We start from the raw sequence: 25157 nt of genomic DNA, 5'->3' as shown, positions 1-25157 counted from the left end.
AGTGCTATGATCTGGGGTTGCTGCAGTTGGTCAGGTCTTGGTTCAGCAAGGTTATGTGCCTAAAGAATGAGGTCAGCAGACTATCTAAATATACTGAATGACCAGGTTATTCAATCAATGGATTTTTTCTTCCCTGATGTCACAGGTATATTCGAAGATGACAATGCCAGGATTTATTGGGCTCAAATTGTGAAAGAGTGGTTCAGGGACCATGAGACATCATTTTCACACATGGATTGGTCACAACAGAGTGCAGACCTTAACCACATTGAAGACTTTGCGCAGCAGTCCGACTCTCCCATCATAATACAAGATCTTGATAAAGAATTACTGCAGCTATGGAAGCTTATCGAAACAATGACACAGTAAATGCGTGCCGTAATCAAAGCTAAAGGCAGTTCAACGGAATATTAGTGAGAGACTTTTATTTTTTTTTGAACGGCAGTGTATATAAACACACGATAAAAACAATGTATTATGTAAATGATTCAACCGTAGGCATGAGGTTGCGTGTACATTAATACTCCAGGGTATCCAGGCAGCGAAACTTCCTTACTTGTTAACCTGTAGCACTTAAGTCATTCCTATTACTCACTCAATAATATCATTTTAATCTGATCTAACTGTTCCTGTTTCACTCAAATTATTTAGCTGTTAAATCACTTTTAGTCAAAGTGACAAACAAAAATGTAATCAGTGAACAGAATTATGGGACTGCCAGGAGTCATAAAATATTTAGCTAAGCATTGGAAAACAGGATGAAATTATTAATGCAGCAATAATAATTTAGAATAGTGAAAAAAACATTATTCATGTTTTGTGATGGATGTAATATTGCATTATTTTTTTTCTCAAAATATGATGGAGCCAAATCACACATTTCTGTTCAAGGAGTCTAAGGTACAAATTATTGTTCATGCATGAAGTAACATTAACAATGATGTGAGTTGAGCTAACTTCATGCTTAAGTGGGTTTAATAGACAAATATTGTGAACATGCACTCAAACAGGCACATTAGAATGACAAAGCAGTCACTGTGACAGGCCCACTACATTAGTTTTCATTAAAACACATTTCAGTGTCTACGTTTGTTTTTTTAATCATCTCATGTCATTATGTTCACATGTTCAACTAGAAACAATCTCCAAACAAGTATCGAGCAAATGTTAAACTGTTACATTTTTATTGACAGAAGAACTGTGAAACAATACACAATCAAGTGGCAGAACTGGCTTCTTGCAAGCCCTTGCATGGCAATCCAATTTATTGAACTACAGATGCTCGATTATACAAAATTGCACCACTTCAATTAAGGCTTTTAAGTTTACATTTGGCCACCCATTCACCCTCCCACCCGCTTCCCCAACTCTATTGTTCTTCAAATGTTTCATTTCAAATACTGCAACTGTCTCACAGGTTCACCCTCACCAAGCTGTTATTTTTTTTTTTTTTTAACAAAATTCCAACAAAGCATTTGTTTACAGAATCAGCAGAAAATAACCTCAGTGTTAACCTCCATCACCAGTTCAGCACTGATTAATAGATTTCTTTTTTAATGAATTTTTTCTAAGTGAACCTCCATAATGCATGCATAAAGCATCCATGGTGCTAATGTTATACTAATTAATATATATATATATATATATATATATATATATATATATATATATATATATATATATATATATATATATATATATATATATATATATATATATATATATATACACACACACACACACACACACACACTGTATATTATATAACATATGCGTTTTAATGCTGGGAACGACACAGAGGCTAAAAGATGTTCTGCAGTTCCAAATTTCATGAATGCTTTATGGATGCTTTATGATTGCACTGTTACAGTAGGTCTTATTTTCTATTACACTCTTCTTCCCTTTTGTCCCTGCTCAGAAACACGCCATCCCCACCCCAACATTCACTACAGTAATTCCCACAGGAACGCATACAGAAAACAGTTCAAACCAAGTTTTACAAAAGTGAAAAGTCACTACAGGCAAATAATTATTATTATTTTTTTTATCTTTACTGACAGGGTCCAAAATGATCTGTTGCATTCGCAGGCAAGAGGAAAGTCAGGGTTGAATTATGTTTAAAGATAATTAGTAAACACAGTGCAGACACTGATATTAGTGGATGGTTTATTTTTGTATTAAAAGTTCAATTTAGAAATCATAAAAGCCTTTTATTTTTTTGTATTTTTTTTGTATAAATTACAATAGTGCTCATAATTCTTTGTAGTTGGTCATTATTCCCTGTAAGCATTAAGATTAAGCATAAATCTAATAATGCCACATAACTGTCAATGTTTTACAGGTAAGTACTTAAGAATTTATAATCACTTTGTAATGCATGGTTATGTCATGTGGTGTACAGCACAAGCTTTTTAACTAGTTATGTCCTGCAAATAACTTATTTTATTAATAATGATTAGACACAGTGTGTCAAACTATATGTTATTTATCCTAGGTTTACTTTTAATAAATAATGTTACAGCTGCTTTAAATATTCACAGATAATCATTAGTTCTTGTTCACAGATAAAGGTTGTGTAGTACACCACATGGTAGTATAATGAATAATTACCATAATGAATAATTCACTGCACATGATTTGGGCTTTATGAGGCATTATAATAAGGTTTATAGTAAAGGCTTACAAGAGATCATTACCAACTTCCAAGCACAGTTATAGTAATTTATAAATATGGGCTTTCCATAGTGTGTTATTCTTTAAGAATACCTCCTGTAGTAGTTAAAAGGAATTCCATTAAAAGGGATTGGACAGTTTATATTTAATCATTGAGAAATCATGTGATGCAAAGCTGATTTATTGTATTTTACTCTTTCAATGTGAAGCTTAACTGTCCCTTTCAACAGTGCCACTTTGTGAGCACCCCAAACTGTACAAATGTCTGTAAACAAGATAAAAATGTAAAAAAAAAAAAAAACTGGAATGAGAAATGGAATAAGTTTTTTTTTTTTTTTTGTTGAATTCGCCTGCTAAGGGGAAAAAAAGATCTAAATACATATTTGAAGGCATTTGAGGCTAAGAACAACATAATAGTGACAGAAATCATTATATTTTTTTTTTTTAATTTTTTACACATACATGTATCCACAGGTTTTCCTAAAGATAAAACTCATATCAATAGTTCATGTGATATACCATCTTGGCAGAGCAAAAACTAGTAACTTTTAAAAAGAGAAAATGCAGAAAGGAGGAAGAAAATTAGGATGAAAATAAAATATTCCACAAAAAAAAAATGTTGGAAAAAAAAAAAATAAGACAAAATCTACAGAAAGAAATGCACAGAAACCAAGGAGCAAAGTTAGCTGTACGAAATGGACTATATAGGTGTCTTTGGACTTCCTCTCATCTCTGGCTAAAATAGTGGTGCTTATAAATATCGCATCATTGTAATTGCCATGGCAACGTGCACAGTCAGGTTTAACACACGCTCCTTACTTTTCCAACGGTGGCTGACTCCGTTAGCAATAACACTGTGTGTGGGCGCTGCGTTTTTTTAAAATTCTTTTAGGACTATTTGTTTTATCCACATAATTATTGGTCTATTTTAGTTGCATACAGTTAGAATATATATTTATATATTTATAAGTAAAAATCATTCTTGCAACTCTGGAAAGTGTTGATGGTTATCTATGTGCAAAAAAATATGATACTGTAGCCTTGAATCTGTCGGTTGGTTTCTTTAAAGGGGCATCACCACACAGGAAAGTCCATTCGATGTTAGGTTTTAGTAACGTCGGAATGCTGGCACTGCTGACAGACACAGCAGCAAATCAGACCTAGAGACCGATAGAGAGAAAGCAAGAACAGACAGCACAGAGAAAAACACATGAGAAATGCACGTCTCTCCATATCTTCATCTTGTAATTTCTTTTGAATAGGTTTAGTCTAATGATTCACATAAACAAGCAAAACTGATCCTCAATCAGCCATTAATTCACACACCCACTCAGTACAATCTGTTCTCTTGTTCTCACCTGGCTCAGAGCAACAGAACAGCTGTGTATTAGAGCAGCTGACAGTTAGACTTTTTGCGCGCCTTCCCGGGTACTGGGGTTTTCCTGTTGATTTGCCGGACCAGGTCATAGAAGATCTGTGAAAGAAGAGAGCACAGGCCATTACACCATAAACTATGAAGAAGGTAACAGTCCATTGCATAAGCAATAATTCCTTGCATGAAATGTCTCCTTGATAAAAGAGAACAGAGGAGAATGGCCAGGCTGGTTTAAGCTTACAGGTAACTAAAATAACCGCTTGTTGCAATCCTGGTAAACAGAAAAAGGCAACCCAGAACATACAACATGTAAAAGCGAATGGGCTACAAAAGCAGCAGATCACACTGTGTTCTGTTTCTATAAATCAAGAACAGTATTTGAGTCTTTAATTTCAGCTCACTAAAACTGGACAGTTAAAGACTGGATGAAGACCAGGATATGGTTGTGCTGTGAACAGCTTCTCCCATTTGAGATGTGAATCCTTGAGCACTTTCAGAATTGCCCTTGGTGTCTTGGTTGCTTCCCTGACTAATCCCCTCTCTGCCCAGTAATTGCCTTTTGATGGACAGCATTCTCTAAACGGTCTGAGTTGTGGGTGTTTCATATTCTTTTCATTATTCTTAACTTGATAGATTTAATAGTGTGGGGCACAGTTAAAGGTTTTCTTCTCTTTTTTTTTTCTTATTTTCTTATTATTATTATTTTTAAACAGTCTTGGTTTTGGTACCTCCTTCATCTTTATGCCACTTGTTTTTTTTTTTTAAAGGCATGTGCTTTAACAAGCTCTGGGCTCTTCCAGATTGTGAGAATGCACACTGCTGACCTTCATTCCACTAATTCTGATTGTAAATGTTTGCACTAATCTAAGAAATTCCAATTCCAAGTAGGAGGGTATTTATACAAGGGCAACCTTTTTTTTTTTTTTTTTAAACACAATTTCAGATTATCACCACAAACGATAAGGTGCTGTACTGGTTTAGCAGTTTGAGCTCTGGACCACTAATCTGAAGCCACCAAACATTTATTGATGGCCCTAAACACTAAACTCTGATCAGTTCAAAAGTCACAGAATGCAAAATGAACAAACAGGTTTGAATTGTCTTTTAGTTCACGATTACAAAGACATGGCTTGTAACGCTATCCCTCCAGCCTTGCGGTGCAAGTGAACATGCAGCGTCAGAAGTCTGCCACAGTAGTGAGGGAATTATCTCAGACAGCATGACTGGCACGACCAGATGAAAGCGAGGTTTCCCAAAAACGCATCCGCTTGCAGCAAAGAGAAATCTGCCTTTAATCGCATCTGTTCCAGTCCATGTGGATCTCACTGGTTTGTTGACCATTTCATAAAAACAAAGAATGTCTATATTATGTATTGGTTCAGTTATAAATGTGATTATAAATTGGCCAAAGATTAGATAACACCATGACCAGATATCACTGAACCTGCAGCATCAGCACAAGAAATCAAATATAGCAGAATTTTGATACACATACGTTGATGCGATTGCTGCATCACACAGCATTTAAACAAGTTGCCGTATGTATAGATGTTGCGCTCTAAATTCAGAAAAATTACCAAAAGAATTAAGAAACCTCTTTACTTTGACATTGTGTACAATTCCTTAGGTTTTATTTTACATGGAACAATTTAATTGAGTGCTTCTCGATGGGGGCAAGTAATGTGACGATATAACAGTCTTTCTAATCATTATAAACTTTCATTATTTACTACACCTGTTTGTTTAATCACCACTTGCCTTGTTTCTTTAATAATTAAAAAAGTTTTTGCTAGTAATAAGAACCAAATTATGTGCACCTGCTACGTATTGTGAAATCTTTAATAACCTGTTATATGATGCTTTTTCTGTCATTACATATACTACATCCAATTGCTAGGAAAATCTCTTCATATGGACAAGTGGTGGTTCAGTATAATGCCAAGAAAGATTGACTTCCCAGCAGCTCTTTAATTTACTCTGCATATAGATTTTCCTGAAAGCCTCATCAGAGCGGGAGACTGAATAAGATCCACAACACCCAGAGTTAAGTGGCTTCACCATGTCCTGCCCAAACACACCTGATGCAACTCTCCAGCTAATGACCAGTTTTAGGAAGTCTGTGTAAATGGAACATAGTGACTAAGCCATGTTGAACATCTGCCATCCTGGCCATTTTTTGCTCCCGTCTGGTTTAAGAGTCTACATGATGATAACACAATGCCAGGGAAGTGGTGTTTTCAGTTGATCGTGGACACAGACATACTTTGGCAGTTTGGTACAAATTCTCAGGCTGGGAAAAGATAAACATCACTTTTTCCACTCATAATTAAAAGCAGCCTGGCTGAAAGGCTTACAGACTGTGATTGATGGCCCTGCATTCCTAAGACAGCAAGTGTCTCACAAGAAGATCTCACTACAGTCCTGATTGAGATGTAGCTTTACTGAAGTGATGCCTGGGTTTTGAAGAGAAAAAACAACAGGTAAACATTGTAGGGTTTTTTTTTATGCCTGTGCTTTGACAGAAATAAATGAATGATATTAGATCATTTCTTGCAGTTTATACCATGAAGCGTGAAACCTACTTCAGGTTTTCCACCAGTGTTACGATTTTTCATCTCATCTAGCGATGGAAATAAAGGCCTACCAGCATTGTGTGTCTGATCAGACAAAACTAAGGCTTCATGCTGACAGAACACAAAACAGCACTATGCTGTCGAGTCAGCAGCAGTGACGCCAAGACCATAGTGCACAGAGCTTCCTCTGTGTTTGCATGCTGCAGCTGACTGCCTGACATGGTGGCCGGGTGACTATGGTTATATCAAGTGATGGCACAGGTTGACCCACAACATCAGTTGATCAGCAGCACACACCAACAAAGATTTTATCTTCTACCGTGAGAATAAATCAAAAGTGAAACAGTAATTGTTGACAATGGCAGAACACAATAGTAGGGGGCCGGCATTGTTCGAATGAATACTAGCAACACTTACAGATATATTTTTGTATATTCAGTAGCTGTGAAAAAAAACCAAAATCTTCGACATGCAGAACACAAACAAAACAGTGAACAGAGGCAGATTTAAATGCGCCAAGAATGGAAAAATGAATAAGGCTCACCTCATTGACGTTAATCTTGGACTTTGCGGAGGACTCAAGGAAGGCACAGCAGTTCCACTGGCGGGCCAGGTTCTGTCCCTGTTCCTTACCCACCACTCTCTCATCCTCCAGATCACACTTGTTCCCCACCAGGATCATCGGCACCTGCATAAAGGTGGTGGTTGATTGATGAAAATGTCCAAGCCTTTCACTTCTCTTACTCATGAAACCAAACTCAATGTGTGCTGTATACATGCGCCACACATTTGCTTCGACAAATGAGACGACATTGTCATTTAAATGCTGCAATGAAATATTTGTTAATATTGTACATTAATCTTGATATAAGTCAATATATTAAGTGAATTTATTATATATCTTATTAAGATATTGTGCTGCCACTGAACTGTTTTCGACAGACAGTAATAAACCAAAGATTATGTACAAAGAACAGTGTTTAAATAGGTAATTTTGGGTCTTTATATTTTAGGTAATATATCGCAAAGCCTGCTGGACAGTACGTTTATTGCAAGTGCTTTTTTTGTTTTTGCCCCGCCTAAAGTGCACAGATTGCACTTAGGGTGGGGAACATGAAAGCATTTCAGATTAGACATGCCAGTGCCAGTCAGTCAACCACTGACAATTTTCACATTTTGTAATTATTGTAAATTAATTATATTTATTTATTTATTTATTTATTTATTTATTTATTTATTTATTTATGCTTATTTTGGACATTTTTAGATAGCTATCTGGCTCTTACTAAGCTTTTCAGTAAAATTTACCTAGCTTATCTTCTTTTTGGAGTGATGTGGCAGACACTGACTTTGTCCACCTGAATTAAAAAAGTAATATCACTCTTACTTAAGAGGAAAATTAAACAGGGAGGCAACACCATAGACTGATTTATTGAAGTTATGAAGCAAAAGTTTTCTCTTACAACTCATTTAATACCGTAAAGCTAAAAACTTGACTACTAAGTGCAATGACAAAGCTTATTCAGTGGTGTTCTAATCTGCTGACAAGACAGCTGTGCTTCCCCTATTCTGAAAACCAGCACTGTATGCACTGCTACTATTATGAAGACAGAATTTATAAATACTGAAATACTGACACCACCTTAAAGGTCACCCTGACTGACAGGCGTCAATACTGGGAACAGTGTTACAAAAACTTTGATTTAAATTAGACAATGCCGGGGTGGAAAGTGTCGAACTGAAGAGAACAGATAAAATCTATGGTTGAGACTCATATGATTGGTATAACCTTTTCAAAAATAAACTAATTTGTATGGTACCATCTTCTTGGTCAAATTAACAAGATGGTTCGAGTTCCTGTCTCATTTCTTTTAGTCAAAACAGCTACTCGGAAGACTGAGATATTAAAATGAAAAGTAATTAAAAACCCCCTGCTGAGCCAGACTGTACCAAAATGGAAGAGGAAGCTTAAAAATTGAGATGAAAACCTCAGCTGAAACTTCGCCTTGACTAAAACTCTGACGTCCCAATTCATTTTTTGGTTCAGCTCTGTGGAGAAGTGAAACTACACAGCGAACTTAGACCTGGCTGTACAAAGACCTTTTCTAATACATCTTCAAGCAGGAAGAGGACTGAAATAGCACATGCCAGAGGGGGCCGTGACAGTCTTCCTTCTCGGAAACACTCTGAGCCTGCCTGATATGCACATTCACACATGCGCACATGCCTCTTTTAAACGGGGATTCATTTCCTGAATTTGCACACATCTTCATATATGCGCCACAAAACTGGAGCTTTTAGCAATGCTATAACTGTAGCACCGCCTACAATGATTATGTACAATCAAAAGTGAAATAGACAATAATTGTGGATGTCTGTATTGTTAAAAATGCATTAAACAGAAAAAAACTGAATTGAAATGAACAATAAATCAGAACAAGAATGAAAAAAAAATTGTGGATTTTAAATTGTTGTATCTCAGGCCTAGTAAATGTATTGAATCCATCAAAAAATCTTGTAAGATTAAAGCTATCTAGAATGGAACACATTCTGGCAAAAAGAACACGACAGGCTGCTAATAGAAAGCAAGATTTGATAAATGATGAATGAATGGCTGGATGAATGTGGCCAGACCGACAAACTCACATCATCAGTGTCTTTAACTCGGAGAATCTGTTCTCTCAAATCCTGCAGGTCATTAAATGTGGACTGTGCAGTTATGGAGTATACTAGTGCGAAGCCCTGGCCATTCTTCATGTATAGGTCCCTCATGGCTGTGAATTGTTCCTGTTAAAAAAAGGGGAAAATATTGCAACATGAAAAGACAGGTACTTATTGAGATTGTGGTCAAAGTAGAATAAACAACAAATGTGAATTTTCTAACTATTTCTATGATCACAAAAGATTCGAACGCCGATATGTTCATGAGCTTAATGTTCAAGACCCGGGCATTAACTCAAATCTTGGTTGTATTTCAAGAATTAATATTAATTATTTAGGCTAGTGGGCTTCAACTGAATCATTATTCAAAAGGGTGAGTAGACACTATTTATTAATGTCCTAACAAGTAGAAAGCCTAAATCTCGCTTAATCCTCATTTACTTTGAAGTTTAGTTTCTGCCTGCATACTGAGCTACTGTCCTTCACCTTGTATGCTCATTGGATGGTTGCTAAGGACACAATATATGAACTATGAGAAGGCCACATAGTATATATAATGACTTGTTTGCCTGAAAGATTGTATTTGTATGGGCCTTGTGATTTACTTGGCAAAAATATGTACATGTGCCCTGAATCACAAACAACAGTGAGGCTGGATCATGAGCAGCTTTTCAGCCTGAAATATTGCAGGGCAAATGTGACAGTCATCCGAGGTTTTACTGGCTCTGTTATGCACATTCTAAAGAGTATTAGAGCTTGCAGAAAAAAGCTTTACTTTCTTTCATAGCCATCATTTATTCTTACAAGGATGATAGATGAAACCTGTCTGTGAGTCTAGGTGATCACCTGAGTGTCACATTGCTGAGTAATTATCAACTAGCCCATCCCAGGAGTCGTATTCATTTTGGCACACTTAGTACTATCGGTTTAGTTCTGCAGCTGTATAATCTAAGGATTTATAATTCCCTCAGAAAATGAGTTCTTATGAGTCCTCTTAAAATTTCTTCATGTCACCGTAGGCAGTTTTTCTTTGCAACTGTTGCCTCTCACTTTCACATGTAAATCTACTTGAGGATTTCTAAAAGCTGCTCTGTGAGAATGGCTTTTGTTAAAAGTGCTATACAAGTAAAATTATTCAAACAGGACTAAAGCTAAGAGCTGCAGTGTTCTTAAAAGACATTCGCATGACAGAGACTCTCTGGGCGGATCTTCCATCAGGTGCCTTTTGAGTCATTCTGGCTCTTCCCTGTTTGACTGTGAAGCAACTCTGGAGCAGAAAGACCAAGGACAGTGTAGGCCATCTGTTAGCAGGGCTCTAGGGCCATAAAACAGAGGAGTGGTAAACAGCAGGCATGCCTTGCTTTCCTCAGAGGTAGAGGCCCTTTATATTCTATCAACACTTCTGCGACTGAGCGAGCAAAGGGGGAATCCGATGTTTCTTAAGGTGGCCTATAGGTGCAAAGTGCAAAAACAAACTACAAACACCTAAAGCAGAAGGAGGTTTACAGTTGAAAATATGAAATTGACTTCTCATGGCATTAATATGAGCACAGAAATGCTAAAATGTGTTATTATAAATTCATTTCAGTAGGAATAATGTGTGTTACTAACATGGCAGACAAGAATCTATCTATAATAAAGTCACATTGAGCATTTAGAGTGTATAACTAGAATCTTAGTATTATTTTCTTTACCGTCCCTGCAGTGTCCAGGATTTCCAACATACACTGCTGGCCATCCACCTCCACTTGCTGCAAAAAAAAAAAAAAAGAATTTTTGTTTAATGAATCAAGTTATGCAAAATAGATAGAATTACTTTCTCTTCACCATGTTCAGCCTATATAATGATGCTGGCAATAAAACGCTGCAACATTGTTATCTAACATCCTGCTGGCACACAACTGATGCACAGAGAAACAAACTGGCTGTGCTAACTGCTAATTTAAAGAAAGCCCACAGGGGCCACTAATTCTCTCCGATGGGTAATTTGGCTTCTGAAATTTCACCACTCCACATGCATGAGACCGAAATAAACCTTATACTACAGCGAAAATCATTATATAAGCAAAATTCCTGGCTCTGGTTTGGGGGTTTCCACGTCCTCTTTGCTTGGACGGATGACAGTTCAACGCTGGCTCAGATCCAGTGTTGAACACCATTCTGTCAGCACCGGTAAACCTCACCCACAGGAAGTGCCCCTGGGGCACCAGCGTGCAGCACAGCTAGGAAGAAGGGTGGTGACCCACATGGGACTTCCTGTTAGCATTTAAGAGAAACTGCATTTTTAGTCACAGCTGTCATCTCAGGACCTTGTGGTATGACCATTAATAAACACAAATGGCAGTGAACCTGACAGGCAGCAGATTTATGCATGGCCACAGTCTTTCCTTCCTTTCTGATCCATCTCGTTACCCACGCAGCTCGACTAAATCACTGCACAGGAAAAGCGAGTGCAGTCCATTGAGTGTGATCCACAATGCAAGCACAGGTATGTGTGTATCTAACACACACACACACACACTCTCACTTTCGGTCACATTGCTGGCACAATGCATGGTGACAAATTCACGTGCCTGCACTCAGTCTAAAGGGACAAAGGGACGTCTGGGTAGCTGTAGTCTGATAGTTTAGTGATACAATAGTTGCCCTGGAGGTAAATATCAAAAAGCAGAACCAGGAATACATCCAGCCAATTGTTTCTCAAGAAGAAATGTCCACCTAGAGTGTAAATGGAATGTCCTGTTTCAGAAGTGGGGGACATTATTACATTATAAACTAAATCAGCATTACATCAAGAACCTCACAGAACATTTACTCACCTTTCTATATGAATCTTCTATTGTGGGGTCATACTTCTCCACAAAGATCCCCTGAACAAACTGAACAGTCTGAAAAGTCAGAAAAAAGAGCAAGAGGGGAAAAAAAAAGATTATTATGACATATTTTCCACTGGTACCACTGGGAACTTAATGTTAAACATTACATAGACCTAAAAGTTGAATTTGTCACTCCAACTAGCAAGAATAAGCTCTTCAAATGTCCTATAAAATTAGGGAAAGTGTGTGCATGGGTACATCTTCATTTATTTTCCTCAATCAATGACTGGGATGCTCCAGACAAACATCTAATAACTCATCACACAGCAAAATCTATACAAGTCTGAGTGAACTGTAATCGTTCCTCTGGCAATCAAAAAAGACTTCATGTTCCTTGAAGCTATTCACATTTTAAATCCTTTGTTTGAAAATATGATTAGAGCTGTCTCATTTATTAAACATTCATTTCTAATTGGTATTTGGAGGAACGAAAAAAAACCCTGATTTAATCAACAGTAGCGATGTCCGTGTGTATCAGTATGGAATGTGGTGGAAAAATTCACCCGGTGCAGCTTTTTCTTAGAAGGTACAATTATTAAAGTTTACTTTTTATACATTGTTAACATTTTTCACTGAACGCTTTTGTAAATTCTATACTTAGACCTGTGCGTATTAATGTGACATTTGGTCCAATCTAAATATTAAAGAATAAAAGCAAACAACTTGTAATTGTTTCATAACTGGTGCGATAGACTGAGAAAATACAGCTGGAGGGGAGCAGGCAACAAGCCACTGTTACGAATCAGCGAGGATATTAATGCTGATTTTAAGTGGATGCTGCTAGTATATCGAGGGCGAGGACAGTTAAAGCAAGAAGGAGAAAAAAAACAGGTGTGTATTGTAATTTGTGTCACCTACATTAGTTGCATAGTAAAAAAAAATACTTTTAAATTAAGAATGTAGGTGGATAAAAAAAAAAAACCTGCTGCACATAAATGTACTTGTTGATAATTGACAGACGCTGACATGAGACCCCTACACGCTTGAGCACTTCAATGTTTCCATAGAAACCTCCAGGCTGAGGAGGGGAGAGATGATGTGGGGGACCTTTGATCATTCCTTTAAAAAAGTAATAACCCCAAAAGACGGCAGTGACTTAATAATGACTGCAGTGCGTTGATAAGTAGCTTCCACCTCTCTCACATATTTAGAGCTCTACACAATGCAAAAGTAATTAAGATGCTGATTATTAGTGGGAGGCCAAAACAGACTAGACAGACACAGACGGAGAGAGAGAGAGAGAGAGAGAGAGATGAGTAAAATATGCAATCTCTAGTGTAAGAAAATTTTAAAGAAAACCCCCTTTGAGGACTTGCATAATAACCTTTAAAATAAACATGTTTCTTCTCAGTGGCATCCAAGATTTATTTAGTAATGGAATTCCAAGTGGACTATTTTCATAAAAAATTATACTGATGTTGTATATATTTTTATTTATTTATTTTTATAATTATTATTATTATTATTATTATTGCAGAAAAAGTGGTAGTGAAATACCATTGCTTCTCAATTTTTCAACTTTTTAATACCTTTTAGGGTGAAATAACAGGCTGGATAATGAAAATCTAAATAACTAATATGAATATAAAATGTCTTGATTAAATATGTATTGTGAAAACATGAGAACAATGGTTTGCTCCTGTGCTGTACATTACCAGTAGAAATGTGCCTTATGAGAGACCGACACGCAATGCCCTAATAAAATACTAATTAACCAATCGCATCTGCCAGCACAATCAGCGTCTAAGCATGAACTAGCAGTGCCTATAAGCTAATGTCATGTATATATGCTCTTAAAAGGTGTCAAATTATGACCTGTCTAAATATAAAATCTACTAAACGCTGGACAAGAGCCTGAAATACAGCCCACTGTGTGTGTGTCTGTCGCAAGTCGACTATAGTGGGTGATATGTGCTAAAACAGCCGGATCTGGCTGATGGATGCATGAAAGAGGGTCAACAGAGAAAGACCATGCTTTGTGCATGTGTATGACTTGTGCTGTTAAGTATCCTCATTGTACTGCACAACCTGCCACACACTCACTATCTCACACACGCGTCTCTCACCACCTACTTAGCCAAGGTCAACAGTTATTAAGTAAACATACACTGACAAGCTGTCAAAGTGTGCCATATATGGCCAGAGAGAGAAAGATAGTGAGAGTGTGGCATTTAAATGCAAGGTACACCAGCAGTCTAAGATTGGGTAGGAAAGCTTTGTGTGTCGGAGATCAGATCGAATCCGCGCTGAAGCCGGAATCCTTTGTCTCTCTCTGTCCACACAGTGTGTAACAGACTGATTTTGGGATTGAAATCTGGTAGCACAATTAAAAAACACTGTACATGTTCTTACAGCTCAATGAATTAGAAACACATTTAAAGAGATTAAAACTGTCACACTTCTCTTGTAAACCTTATGGTTCAAATGGCACAATATTCTAAAGAGCAAAATAATTCATGATATTTGGATTTGAGATAAAATGAAAAACACTGTACTACATAAAAGAACATGTAAATGTTAAAACATCCCACTGTTTCTTCTCCACAAATCACCTACACAGAGTAAACATAGCAGTCCAACCGCTACAATCAATCTCGCACACACACGCTACACACCAGAATCACAGGAAAGCAGCATTTTAATCTACAAATGTCTATGTGGCAATTATCACAAATCAATTTAATCTTCTGCAGTTTAGAGCCCTTACACTCAGTGTTAGATCTCATTTACAGCTGTAGCCACTGAAACTGAGTCACAGACACAAAGCCATTTAAAGCTGCAAAGGCAAATGTCCACAAATGTCTAACATGAAGTGGGGGGAAAAAGATTTCATTGAAATGGATAATTGCAGACCATCCCCCTAAAATTCTCCACATTCTTTCCTGTGCCACTTTTCTTTGATTGCCTGTGTGTGTGTGTGTGTGTGTGTGTGTGTGTGTGTGTGTGTGCGTGCACTGAAGAGAGAGACTTTGACATGACATTGAAATCATTCTCAATGTTACACAGACGTCTATAGGAAATACTTCAGTTAACACTTCATTCACAGCAACTAATTACAGAATTCTCTCTCACACACACACACACACACACACACACACACACAAAACTGCACCACAAAAACTATATTCAGCCGTATGTGGTTCTTCCCCAAACTGTTACCATAAAGATGCAGGCACACAATTGTATAGGATGCCTTTGTATGCGCTAGCATTACATCTTCCCTATAAAAGAAGACCCAAACCTGTTACATGACGATGCACGGATCGAGCTACTTGAAGATATACTTTACATGGGTTGGAGTGGAAAATTTTGAGTGGCCAGAGCCCACGTTTGGGATGAATTGGAATTCTGACTGCACCCTCATTACCTGACTTTACTAACACCCTTGTAGCTGAATGAGCACAAATCACCACAACTGCACTCCAAAATCTAGTGGAACATCTTCCAAAAGAGTGGAAGTGGTCAGGTTTCCACAAACTTTTGCACATACACGCTGTGTAAACAATTACACACAAATAAAGCTATGTAAGATGTATCCTAGACGTCCATACTGTATACCACCTGACAAACTGAGACCCACAGCTAACATGAAGTGTTCTATGCCTTACATACACAGAGCACTATTACACTGTTACAGGACAGAAGGTTAACCTGACGGTGTAATGATCCAATTTTACAGACGGCCTACAGCCAATGAGCATGAAGCGGAAAAGGGATTAATGCGAGTGCATTTACTCGCGGAAGGCCTTTCACGCGGAGCTGCACAGAGCTCCAAATAGAGCTAATGGACAATAAAAGTCTGTGTGCTGTGCACAGAGAGCGCTCGGTCATCGCTGAAGAGAGGGTCTGTCATTAACACGCCCTGCACAGACAGACACGTGCACACTTGTCAGTGGATGTGACTGGATAGAGCCATTGTGGCGGCTTTCCAGGAATTTCTATTTAAAATCAGAAATAAATTGAGTAAAGTGTTAAGTGAGGATAAAGTCCTTGAGAATCAGTTTTATTCTCCATTTTGGCATTTCCTTTTGAAACAGGAAGTCACAGCCACTGTGTGTAGTGCTTAACATTAACACAACCTTTAATGCTAAAGGTTTAGAGACATGAGATAAATCTATATAAAAAAAAAAGACTAGATTGGGTATAATGAGGGAATCATGTAGTTAAGTGATGAAAACAATCCAGCATGCCAACATTTTTCCAGGACAAGCAACTTGTGCTGATTCCAATTTATTGGAAATGAGTTTTTCTGGAAGTAAAGAACTTTAAAATGAAAATACATCGTCTATATAAATAAATAGTCAGTATCGAAGTAAAAATGTACGCAAGTCTCTAAAACACCAATTTTGATTTCAGAGAGAAAGACAGTTTCAAAGCAAATTGGACTCCTAAAGAACACTGCTCATCAGGACCCCGGTGATTTTTTTGTTTAGCTTTAACTACATTTAACAGATGCAAAACTACTCTTTTCTTTAAAAGGAACCATACTTTTTGATTTGGGCATTTCTGATGAAGACGTTCATTGATACTGCATGTTTCTCCAGTTCAAAATCCCCCTTTTTGTTTGTGCCTCTTTAAAAAATGACTCAGAGGAAACACAGTCTTTGGTATTTTAGTGAAACAGAGTGCCTGCTGTGCTGTTACTATAACTCATGAAGAAGTCTCCAGTAAGGCATTTGCAGAGTCATTCTGCTGCATCTTTGACTCAGCATGCCGAGTCTAGATAGCACCCGGCTATGTTTTCTCAGAGCCTACTGGTGACCCGGATGAGTGTCCGAGTCCTACATGGCAACGCCGATTCTCGCATGACAGTCAGGATTCCTCGACGCGCCGTGCTGAACACACTTCTTTGTCAGGTTCTTGTTAAAGAAAGACACAACTGCACTATGGCTTTGATTTAATGTGCACTTATCGAGCAGTAAGTGAGCAGCTGAATGCAGTCCCATTAAAAGCATCAGCCTGTTTGGTGAGAGATGATTCATAGCAATTAACAGTCAAATTGGAAAATATATTCGCTAGCCAAATACAACAGCGGATCTGACTTATTAGATATAGAAACGGTAAACCTCAGTGCTTACGCATTAGACATGGTCCTTTATTTACCTTTATATATATATATAAAAATATAAAAGAACTACTTACCAGTGCAGACTTGCCGACACCTCCTGAGCCGAGGACTACTAACTTGTATTCACGCATCATGCAGTGTGTGTCTGTCAATCACCTAAAAAACAACAAAAAAAACAAAACATTTGTATTAGCATTTTATCAGACTTTTGCATTTTAATCAATTTAATACCACACATTTACATTTGTAACTAAAGTGCTGAATCCCAAAAATCTGACCGCTGTAGCATACACACACTATGCAAAAAAGACTTGAACATGCTAGATCCCCTTTTCATTTCCAGGTCTTACATGCAAAAATGTGAGCGATTTTGCATGCCATTTTTAATTTTGTAGCAAAAAAAAAAAAAAAAAGCGCCAATGTCAGCAGCCACGGGCTGTGTGTGTTGTAATATATAGATTCTGAAAGTCTAATGTCTCTTGGAGAGACTCACTAGACTTGAGACGTACGGGATGAAATATGCTTTTAAGAACTCGGACACAATCCCAATATAATTCCGATTCTCAAGAAACGCATGAAGCAACCAGGTTCAAACAGGGTCAGAGACGCATTCTACGTAAAACAATGACGTCTTTCTAAATAAAAAGGCAAATAAACCCCCTACAGATATATTATGCCACAACTGGGGATAGATACAGTAATTTCCGGACTTTTAAGCGCACCCAAATATAAGCCGCACCCACTGAATTTGACAGATTTTTATTTTGAACATAAATACGCCGCACCTGTCGATAAGCCACAGGTGTCTACACTGAAACTAATGAACTTTACACAGGCTTTAAGGAAAGACAGGGTCTGTTACACGGCTTGTATCTAAACAGTAGCCTACCAAGAAAGTCATTGTTCACTGTCTTCCTCCTTCCTTACAACTATTTCTCTCGAGAGTTTATCTTTTGGCATCATCGTGCGTTTAAAAATAACCATCGGTGAAGCTTTTCCCGACAGGTGAAGTGCGTTTTTTTCATGCCCGGTTGTTTTTAGCGTGATGAATGATTCACAGTTCCTGTTGACGGTCCGAATGAGCGGCAGGTCAAACATCAGAGGAATCTCATCCATATTTATGTGTTGCGGCCCGATTCAGTGGGAGCGCATCTGATTTTATATAAAGAATTTCATTCGTCATCTGAACCCGTTCGGCAATTTCATTGGTCTAACGTTATGGGTCTCAGGTTTTTTGGCTTGAAGCTTGTAAAACTGGGAAAAACCCCGGAAAAATCCATGAATTAGCCGCTTCATTGTTTAAGATGCGGGGTTCAAAGCGTGGGCTTATAGTCCGGAAAATACGGTATTTAAATTAATAATTAAATTGCTACATTATATCTGTGAACTGCTTAATCAGCTTAAATGTGGTTAATAAATTTAAATGGCTGTTACAAATCATACAAAAAAAAAAAAAAGCTGTCTTTTTTTTTAATAACGTACAAAACGTGAAACATTTTTCAGTCAGTTGTTGAGTTCTTTAAAACTGCATAACTACTGGGCCCCTAACAGCTTTGTGCACAGTGCATGAACCTGGAAATGTCTGATCAGGTATCATGTGCGGATTTGAATATTAAAGTACGGCAAGCAGATTTCGGTCTGCATTATAATAAGTGTAAACTGACTGCATAAAAAAATAAATAAATAAATAAAGGAAGATAATCAATGCGTTAAAATCTTCATACAATATAAGCCTGTTCCCGTTTCTGCCCTGAAACATCTGTAATATTGATGACATAAAGTGGGTTTGAAATGTGAAAGAGTTATCTTTCAACTATCAGATAGAGGCGAGATCCGCTTCTTTTTATTTTTGCTGAAGTGTTAATCTATCTGCTCGCTACTAGAGTTGATGTGTGAAGTTTCCGCTAACAGAGGGCGAGGGCCTGTATTTCACTACAAGCATGCAGATTCGAGAACAAAAGCAATAACATGCCACTCCTCTGCACTTGCTCAACAGGTCACAGATCTTACAGAAAGTCAAGTGGGGGTTTTGAAGGTTACTGCTCAGAGTAGGAATAGGGGCTTAACAAACCAATCTTCAACACTACACGTGAAGAACACAAACACCTCTGTTAACACTGTGGTAGAGCGCAAAATAGCTCTCACACACACACACACACACACACACACACACACCATCAAATGCAGACTCTGGTGCTCAGTTGTGTTTTTATTTCTTATTTCCTTTGTAATTTTTTAGTTCGCACCAACTGTGGGTCTACTGATAACGCACGAATCATGGATACATCACGAACAAATGAATCAAACGCGATCATTCGCCGTCGCTCGTCTGATCCACTCCAGAGCTGATTGTGCATATGGTTAAGGAGAGAATCAAATGAGAAGAAGCTTGCATCAGATATGAGTGGCCTTTAGTGGGCATCATTGTGGTGTCTGGTGCCAGACTGCCCAACACAGGATGCTCAGAGAGGGGTGATTAACAGGACGCACACAGCACTCAGATGGCCTCGTTACTATTGCGTTCAAGTCAAGCAAATCCCCCTCCATCTGATTCCAGTGCCTTTACGCTGAACTTAAATAGCTCCCGACCAAAGAACAAATCTTCTGCTGTCATCTGATGATCTGCTTTCCATTTACACTGGCATGAGGAAGGCGGCGAGTGAGAAATGGGAGTGGGAGAAAAATGGGTTTACTCCCGGGAAATGGGTTAAAAGAGAACGGGAGGGAAAATGAAACCTATTTTTTTTGACATGCTACATAAAAATGTTGGGAAACAAAACATTCCTGTAAAAAAGACAGACGCTACAAGTGTAACAGAAATACTTTATATGGTTTATATAAATATTGCATATATACAAATAGACCACTAGTTTAAATAATAAATCAAGCTAGGTGTTTAAATTAAGAGTTTAATGTTGACTTGACACCTGTACTATCAGCTCTATTATCATTTTTCCACTAGGAAAAATATTTCCATATGCATGTAATCCTATAAAAAGCAGACATGCTGCCATCGGTGTTTTCAGGTCGTACCCCAACAATTCAAACAAATCTTAAAAAAAATAAAAATGGATAAAAATAAATACATAGCAGGTTGACAAATGTTTTTCTCCTGAACAATCAAATGATAATTGGGGGAATTGCAAAAATACAAAATACAGTGCTGTCATGGTGTCTGTCAATGCAATCTGTCCTGCTAGACAGTAAATTTAAGAAACAAATTCATATAAAGATAAAATAATAATCAGTAAGTACATTAGCAGTCGACCGATGTGGGTTTTTCTCTCGCCAATGCTGATATTTAGAAAGCAGGGCAACCGAAAAAATAAAGATGTTGGCCGATTTTCTATTTTTCTCATAAAATCTAACAGGTAATTAATATGATGTGATGCAGAAAATTGATTAAATTAGACATTTATAGAACACCACAATGCATTTGAGCTCCAGTCGGCTTTAGTTTTTTTCGGAGATGCCGATTAATAAAATAAAATAAAAAGCCAAAAATCGGCCCGATTAACCTCTATATAGGTTAATCACCAGTATGCAATGCAACTTAAAAAAAAAAATAAAAAAAATAATATATTATATATATATATATATATATATATATATATATATATATATATATATATATATATATATATATATATATATATATATATATAAAAATAAACAAACACAGAATGAGCCAGGGAAATCTATTTTTGTGACATTAAACTTCCGCTCAGTAAATAAGACAGACATGTTTCCACTTCTTGGACAGTGTCTAAATTTACAGCAATGACAACAAATGTTGCTCGTCTCTCAAATCAAATATAGCTACCTTAAGAGTCAGTGCTAATTAATCAGTTACTTTTGAGGTCGTGTGTTTAGCAGTTTTTGTCCTTTATTTTATATCAGCACTCGCTTCAGCTATGCTAATACAGTAATAGCACTCTTCAACTAACCTAGTGCCTTCAAAAATAACCATGCTTATTTTTTGCTTAGAGAAGGCAAATTTACAGAGCAATATACTATAGATATGTATAGATATGCTCTAAGTTTGACACAATTAATTGCTTGTTTACATTAATACCAATTAAACATTTCTCAAATGCAACAGCCTATTTGAGATTTTTGCTGATCATCTGCATCTCTTCATGACCACTTGATAATGCACCATGCCACAAAGCAAGTCATCTGGTTCCGTGGACATGTAAACGAGTTCAGTGGGCTTTCAGGGCACCGAAAAAATCCCCAGGAATTATGTGACGCATTTAAACCAACACTGAGCAGAATCTCAAAATACATTTTCCAACATCTAGTGGAACATCTTTTGGCCCTGGCCAACATTAAAAATTAACACCTTTATGAAAGTGTGTACACATTTCCAACGCTTCACCTGCAGGGGAATTTTTTTCTATTGCAACTATGAAATTAAGGCAGATCATGAAATCAGCTTATAGAAATTTTACTGTAAGTATCAACTGCCTTGAGAGTTTGTGCGTTTCACTGAGAGGGAAGAACCTCTATTATAATCAGCAACCAGGCTCGCTCAAGTATATTTTTGCTGCATAATTGCTTGCAAATAATTTTGCCGATGTAATGAGAACCCTGATGAGAATTTTTTGGAGTATTCTCACGATGAGTACTTGTGCCTTCTTTGCCTTATGGTGATTGGTTGGATTATAACAGGAAGTGGTACAAAACCGCCACATTTCTTGTGGCGTCTAAAAGTGAGAGGTAGCAGACTCTGCAAAGAACCTGCCATCATCAAAATATCAGTCAGAAACACACCTAGGAACTTTTACACTGCATAGAGTCGACTGAGCAAGTAACAAGAGAGGGCAGTTTATAACACACATAAATGTTAATATTAGCCCGAGCAAAGATGCAGCATACTGATGAGACCAGTTCTGAAGTTTGAGCCTGTCAGCACATGAAACACCCTTTAAAACAGCCTTAATCTTTCTTCAGAACTGAGGTACTGGGATGTTGGCTGTCCTTTGATTAAGACTTTTCACACCACTCATGACCATGGAATCCGAACTGCAACAGACAACTCTGATGCCTTAGTCCATGTGAACAATCAACACTTTTCAACTGCTCCGTTTTCACTGAAAAATGCATGAGCACATTTTAGACTGTTTACAGGCCAAGTAGCAAGATGTTACTTGAAATACTGTTTGTTAAGTAATTACCCAAAGTTTAACAATTTTACTTGAGAGCAGACGATGTGGGAATTTCAGGATCGCTTTAACAACCCTGCTCACCAGAGCGTATATACATGCATATAGGTCAGCCCTCGGTTATGGGAACTGGATCTAAACTACACACAGTGAGTCATGTGGTTTTGTGCTTGAAAAGAAGTGTGTTTACGCGGATACAAACAGATTGTAGGGGGTGGGGCTGGGTTCATGCACAAATGCATGCTAGAGTAGTAAGGAAGAGTTTGTTTCTCTTTGCGATCTCCTGTTCAAACCCACTTCCAAGTGCAGACTATCGCTGTAATACTACAGTGCTGCCGAGTTCTTCTATAAGGTGGTGTTGGATAACTGTCCAAAACAGAAGCTCCGGTGGCAATTGATTGCAATTCGACACAGTGTTTATATTAATAAACGAACAGATCTTACACAAAAAGACCTCATATGGTTTATGCTTTATATTATTGGAAAACCTCTCTTAACTGTAAAGAGTCTCCACTGTCAATACTGTGAAAGTTTGTTAGGCTTTCACGTTTTGAGTCAGAGGAAGGTCTAAGACGCAAAACTTTGACGTCACTTCTTCAGAGATTATAAAACAAATGTTTGTTGAAGATTTCTGATAGCAATTAGTCACTTCTTGATTTCTCTTTGCAGTTTGTTTTGCTCTCAGCATTTTTACAAGAGCCTGGTACTGAAAAGGGAACTGTGTGACCTCAAGATTCAAAGGCAGCCTGAGTGTTGAGTCAGGAAGAGGATACACTCTATTTAAAAGAATCAAACCATTTCTGTGTAAACGTTTGAAAGGATTTTCATGTAAAATTCAGTTTTTCACTCATGTAAGGGGCACAAGGACCTGTTTAGAATTGTTCATAGTGCTTTCTTTGTACATGTCAAATTAAAAGGCATCCAACAAGGGAATCGATATGAAGTCCTTAGACACAAGTGTGTTATTACCAGTCATACAGCACCAGGCTGATGGCACAGTAAAGGGGAAATCCCAGGAAATGTGAAACTGATAGCAAAAACAAGTTAAAATTACTTTTAGAAGCTATACACCAAGAACTGTTTTTCTAATGAATTCCTTATGAACTCTCATGAATAATCACAGGAGATTGTCTTTTCCCTGTGACCACCACCTGTATCTTGATTGTTACTCTTGTTTATGGTGACATCAATGTTAATATGGAATACACTTTATTTTTTTTATTTTTATTTTTTTACATCTTTTCAGATATTGACCCCGGTCCTAGCACAGTACAGAAGTATGTAAGATACACAAGGTTTTCTATGCAGTCACATGTGTGATTTGGGAACCATGTCATCCTTACACAAGTATGACAAGAGGTTGAGGTCATCAACCTTCTGGCTGTTTCTATGGTAACATCCACAGTATAGAGGGTGGCAACATGGCTTCCAAACTACATATGTGCACTGCATAGAGAACATCATGTATTCTACACACTATGTAGTGCACCATATGGCCAATAAGTTAAGGTTTGCTATCTAAGCTATTCTGGCTCTTTATTTATAAACACATTTACTAGATTACGCATTAGCTCCCATGCTTACTATATTAGCTTTTGCTGAATGCGCTGGAGGACTTCCCGCAGTACAAATGTCATTTTGAGAGTTACACACTGCACCCCTTCATATTTGAACTGAAGAACATGTTTCTCTCCTGACACTGATTTTATGACTAGACTTCTGGCAATGATCCCTCATCTTTATCCTTCCATCATATTCCTGAGAGGGCGACAAGGGCATGCAGGATAATGCTGGAAACCTTGAGATGATTTAAGCCTTGTGCCATAGAAATGTACTGAGCACCAACCTCCTTTTTTTTTCCTCTCTACATGTGCACTCGCTTTCTCACAAGGGAGACGAAAGGTCACACGGCTTCAATACTTTTAGATTTATATGGCTGTGTTTTTCCAGTAAAGAGGATATAAGTCAATAGACATAAGTGACCCCAGTGTCTCAGGTGAGTTATCTGGAATGCAGGAGCATCCGTTAGATCAGCTATCATTACAGTCTGCACAAGTAGGTGCACTTATGAGTCATGTCATACACTGACTCATGCTAAACACTGAGCAGGTTTATAAAAAAAATTTGTATTAATCACACTATATAAACAAATGTTCACATGAAAAGAAGATTAGTGTGTGCTTTCTGAACATCCTATTCCATATTTAGTCCCCATTTGCTGTTATAGTAACTGCCACTCTTCAGGGAAGATTTTTCCGATCTGCATTCATTCAGCCACATGGGTATTAGTAAAGTCAGGTACTAAGGTAGAATGAGGAAGCCTGGGGTGCAGCCAGCATCATCTCAAAGGTGTTCAATAGAGTTGACATCAGAACTCTTGAGTGGCCTGCTATAGATCTTCCACTTTAACTCATGAAAAATATATCAAAGATCTCACTTTGTGCACAAGGGTATTGTCATGCTGGAACAGGTTTGGGTTCTCCTAGCTCAAATGAAGGCACAATGTAATGCTACTTCATCCAAAGACATCCAATATAATTGTGTGGCACACATACATCCTTAATGGGACTCCAGAATGGGACATCCTCACACCCTTACTCACATCGAGGTGCAAGTCAGAGCAGACAAGCAGGCTCGTGTTTGGTAGGTGGAAGTAACCAGATCCTACTGACAAAAGCATGACATACAAAAAACTTTGGTATATGAACCCATGGTGCTGGAACAGGGTGGCACTTACTCTACCCATGATTTCACTGTACCTCC

General features: G+C 37.7%; 1 protein-coding gene across 3 annotated transcripts in view; it reads right to left on the bottom strand.

Moving 5' to 3' along the window:
• Positions 1–2836: 2836 nt before the first annotated feature.
• Positions 2837–25157, bottom strand: part of rap1b (RAP1B, member of RAS oncogene family) — a 42819-nt gene continuing 20498 nt past the window's right edge. For all 3 annotated transcript variants that reach the window (XM_046872579.1, XM_046872581.1, XM_046872580.1), the window contains exons 2-8: positions 17301–17382; positions 12102–12170; positions 10977–11033; positions 9268–9408; positions 7166–7309; positions 4032–4147; positions 2837–3833 (exon numbers count right to left, since the gene is read on the bottom strand). In XM_046872579.1, coding sequence (XP_046728535.1) covers positions 4061–4147; positions 7166–7309; positions 9268–9408; positions 10977–11033; positions 12102–12170; positions 17301–17360 — 558 coding nt within the window. In that variant the 5' untranslated portion in view covers positions 17361–17382 and the 3' untranslated portion in view covers positions 2837–3833; positions 4032–4060. The remainder of the gene's footprint in view (positions 3834–4031; positions 4148–7165; positions 7310–9267; positions 9409–10976; positions 11034–12101; positions 12171–17300; positions 17383–25157) is intronic.

The sequence above is a fragment of the Silurus meridionalis genome, chromosome 18, assembly GCF_014805685.1.
Source record: "Silurus meridionalis isolate SWU-2019-XX chromosome 18, ASM1480568v1, whole genome shotgun sequence".
Lineage (NCBI taxonomy): Eukaryota > Metazoa > Chordata > Actinopteri > Siluriformes > Siluridae > Silurus > Silurus meridionalis.
Note: the sequence above shows the minus strand (reverse complement) of the source record. Positions and strands in the feature narration are given on the sequence as shown.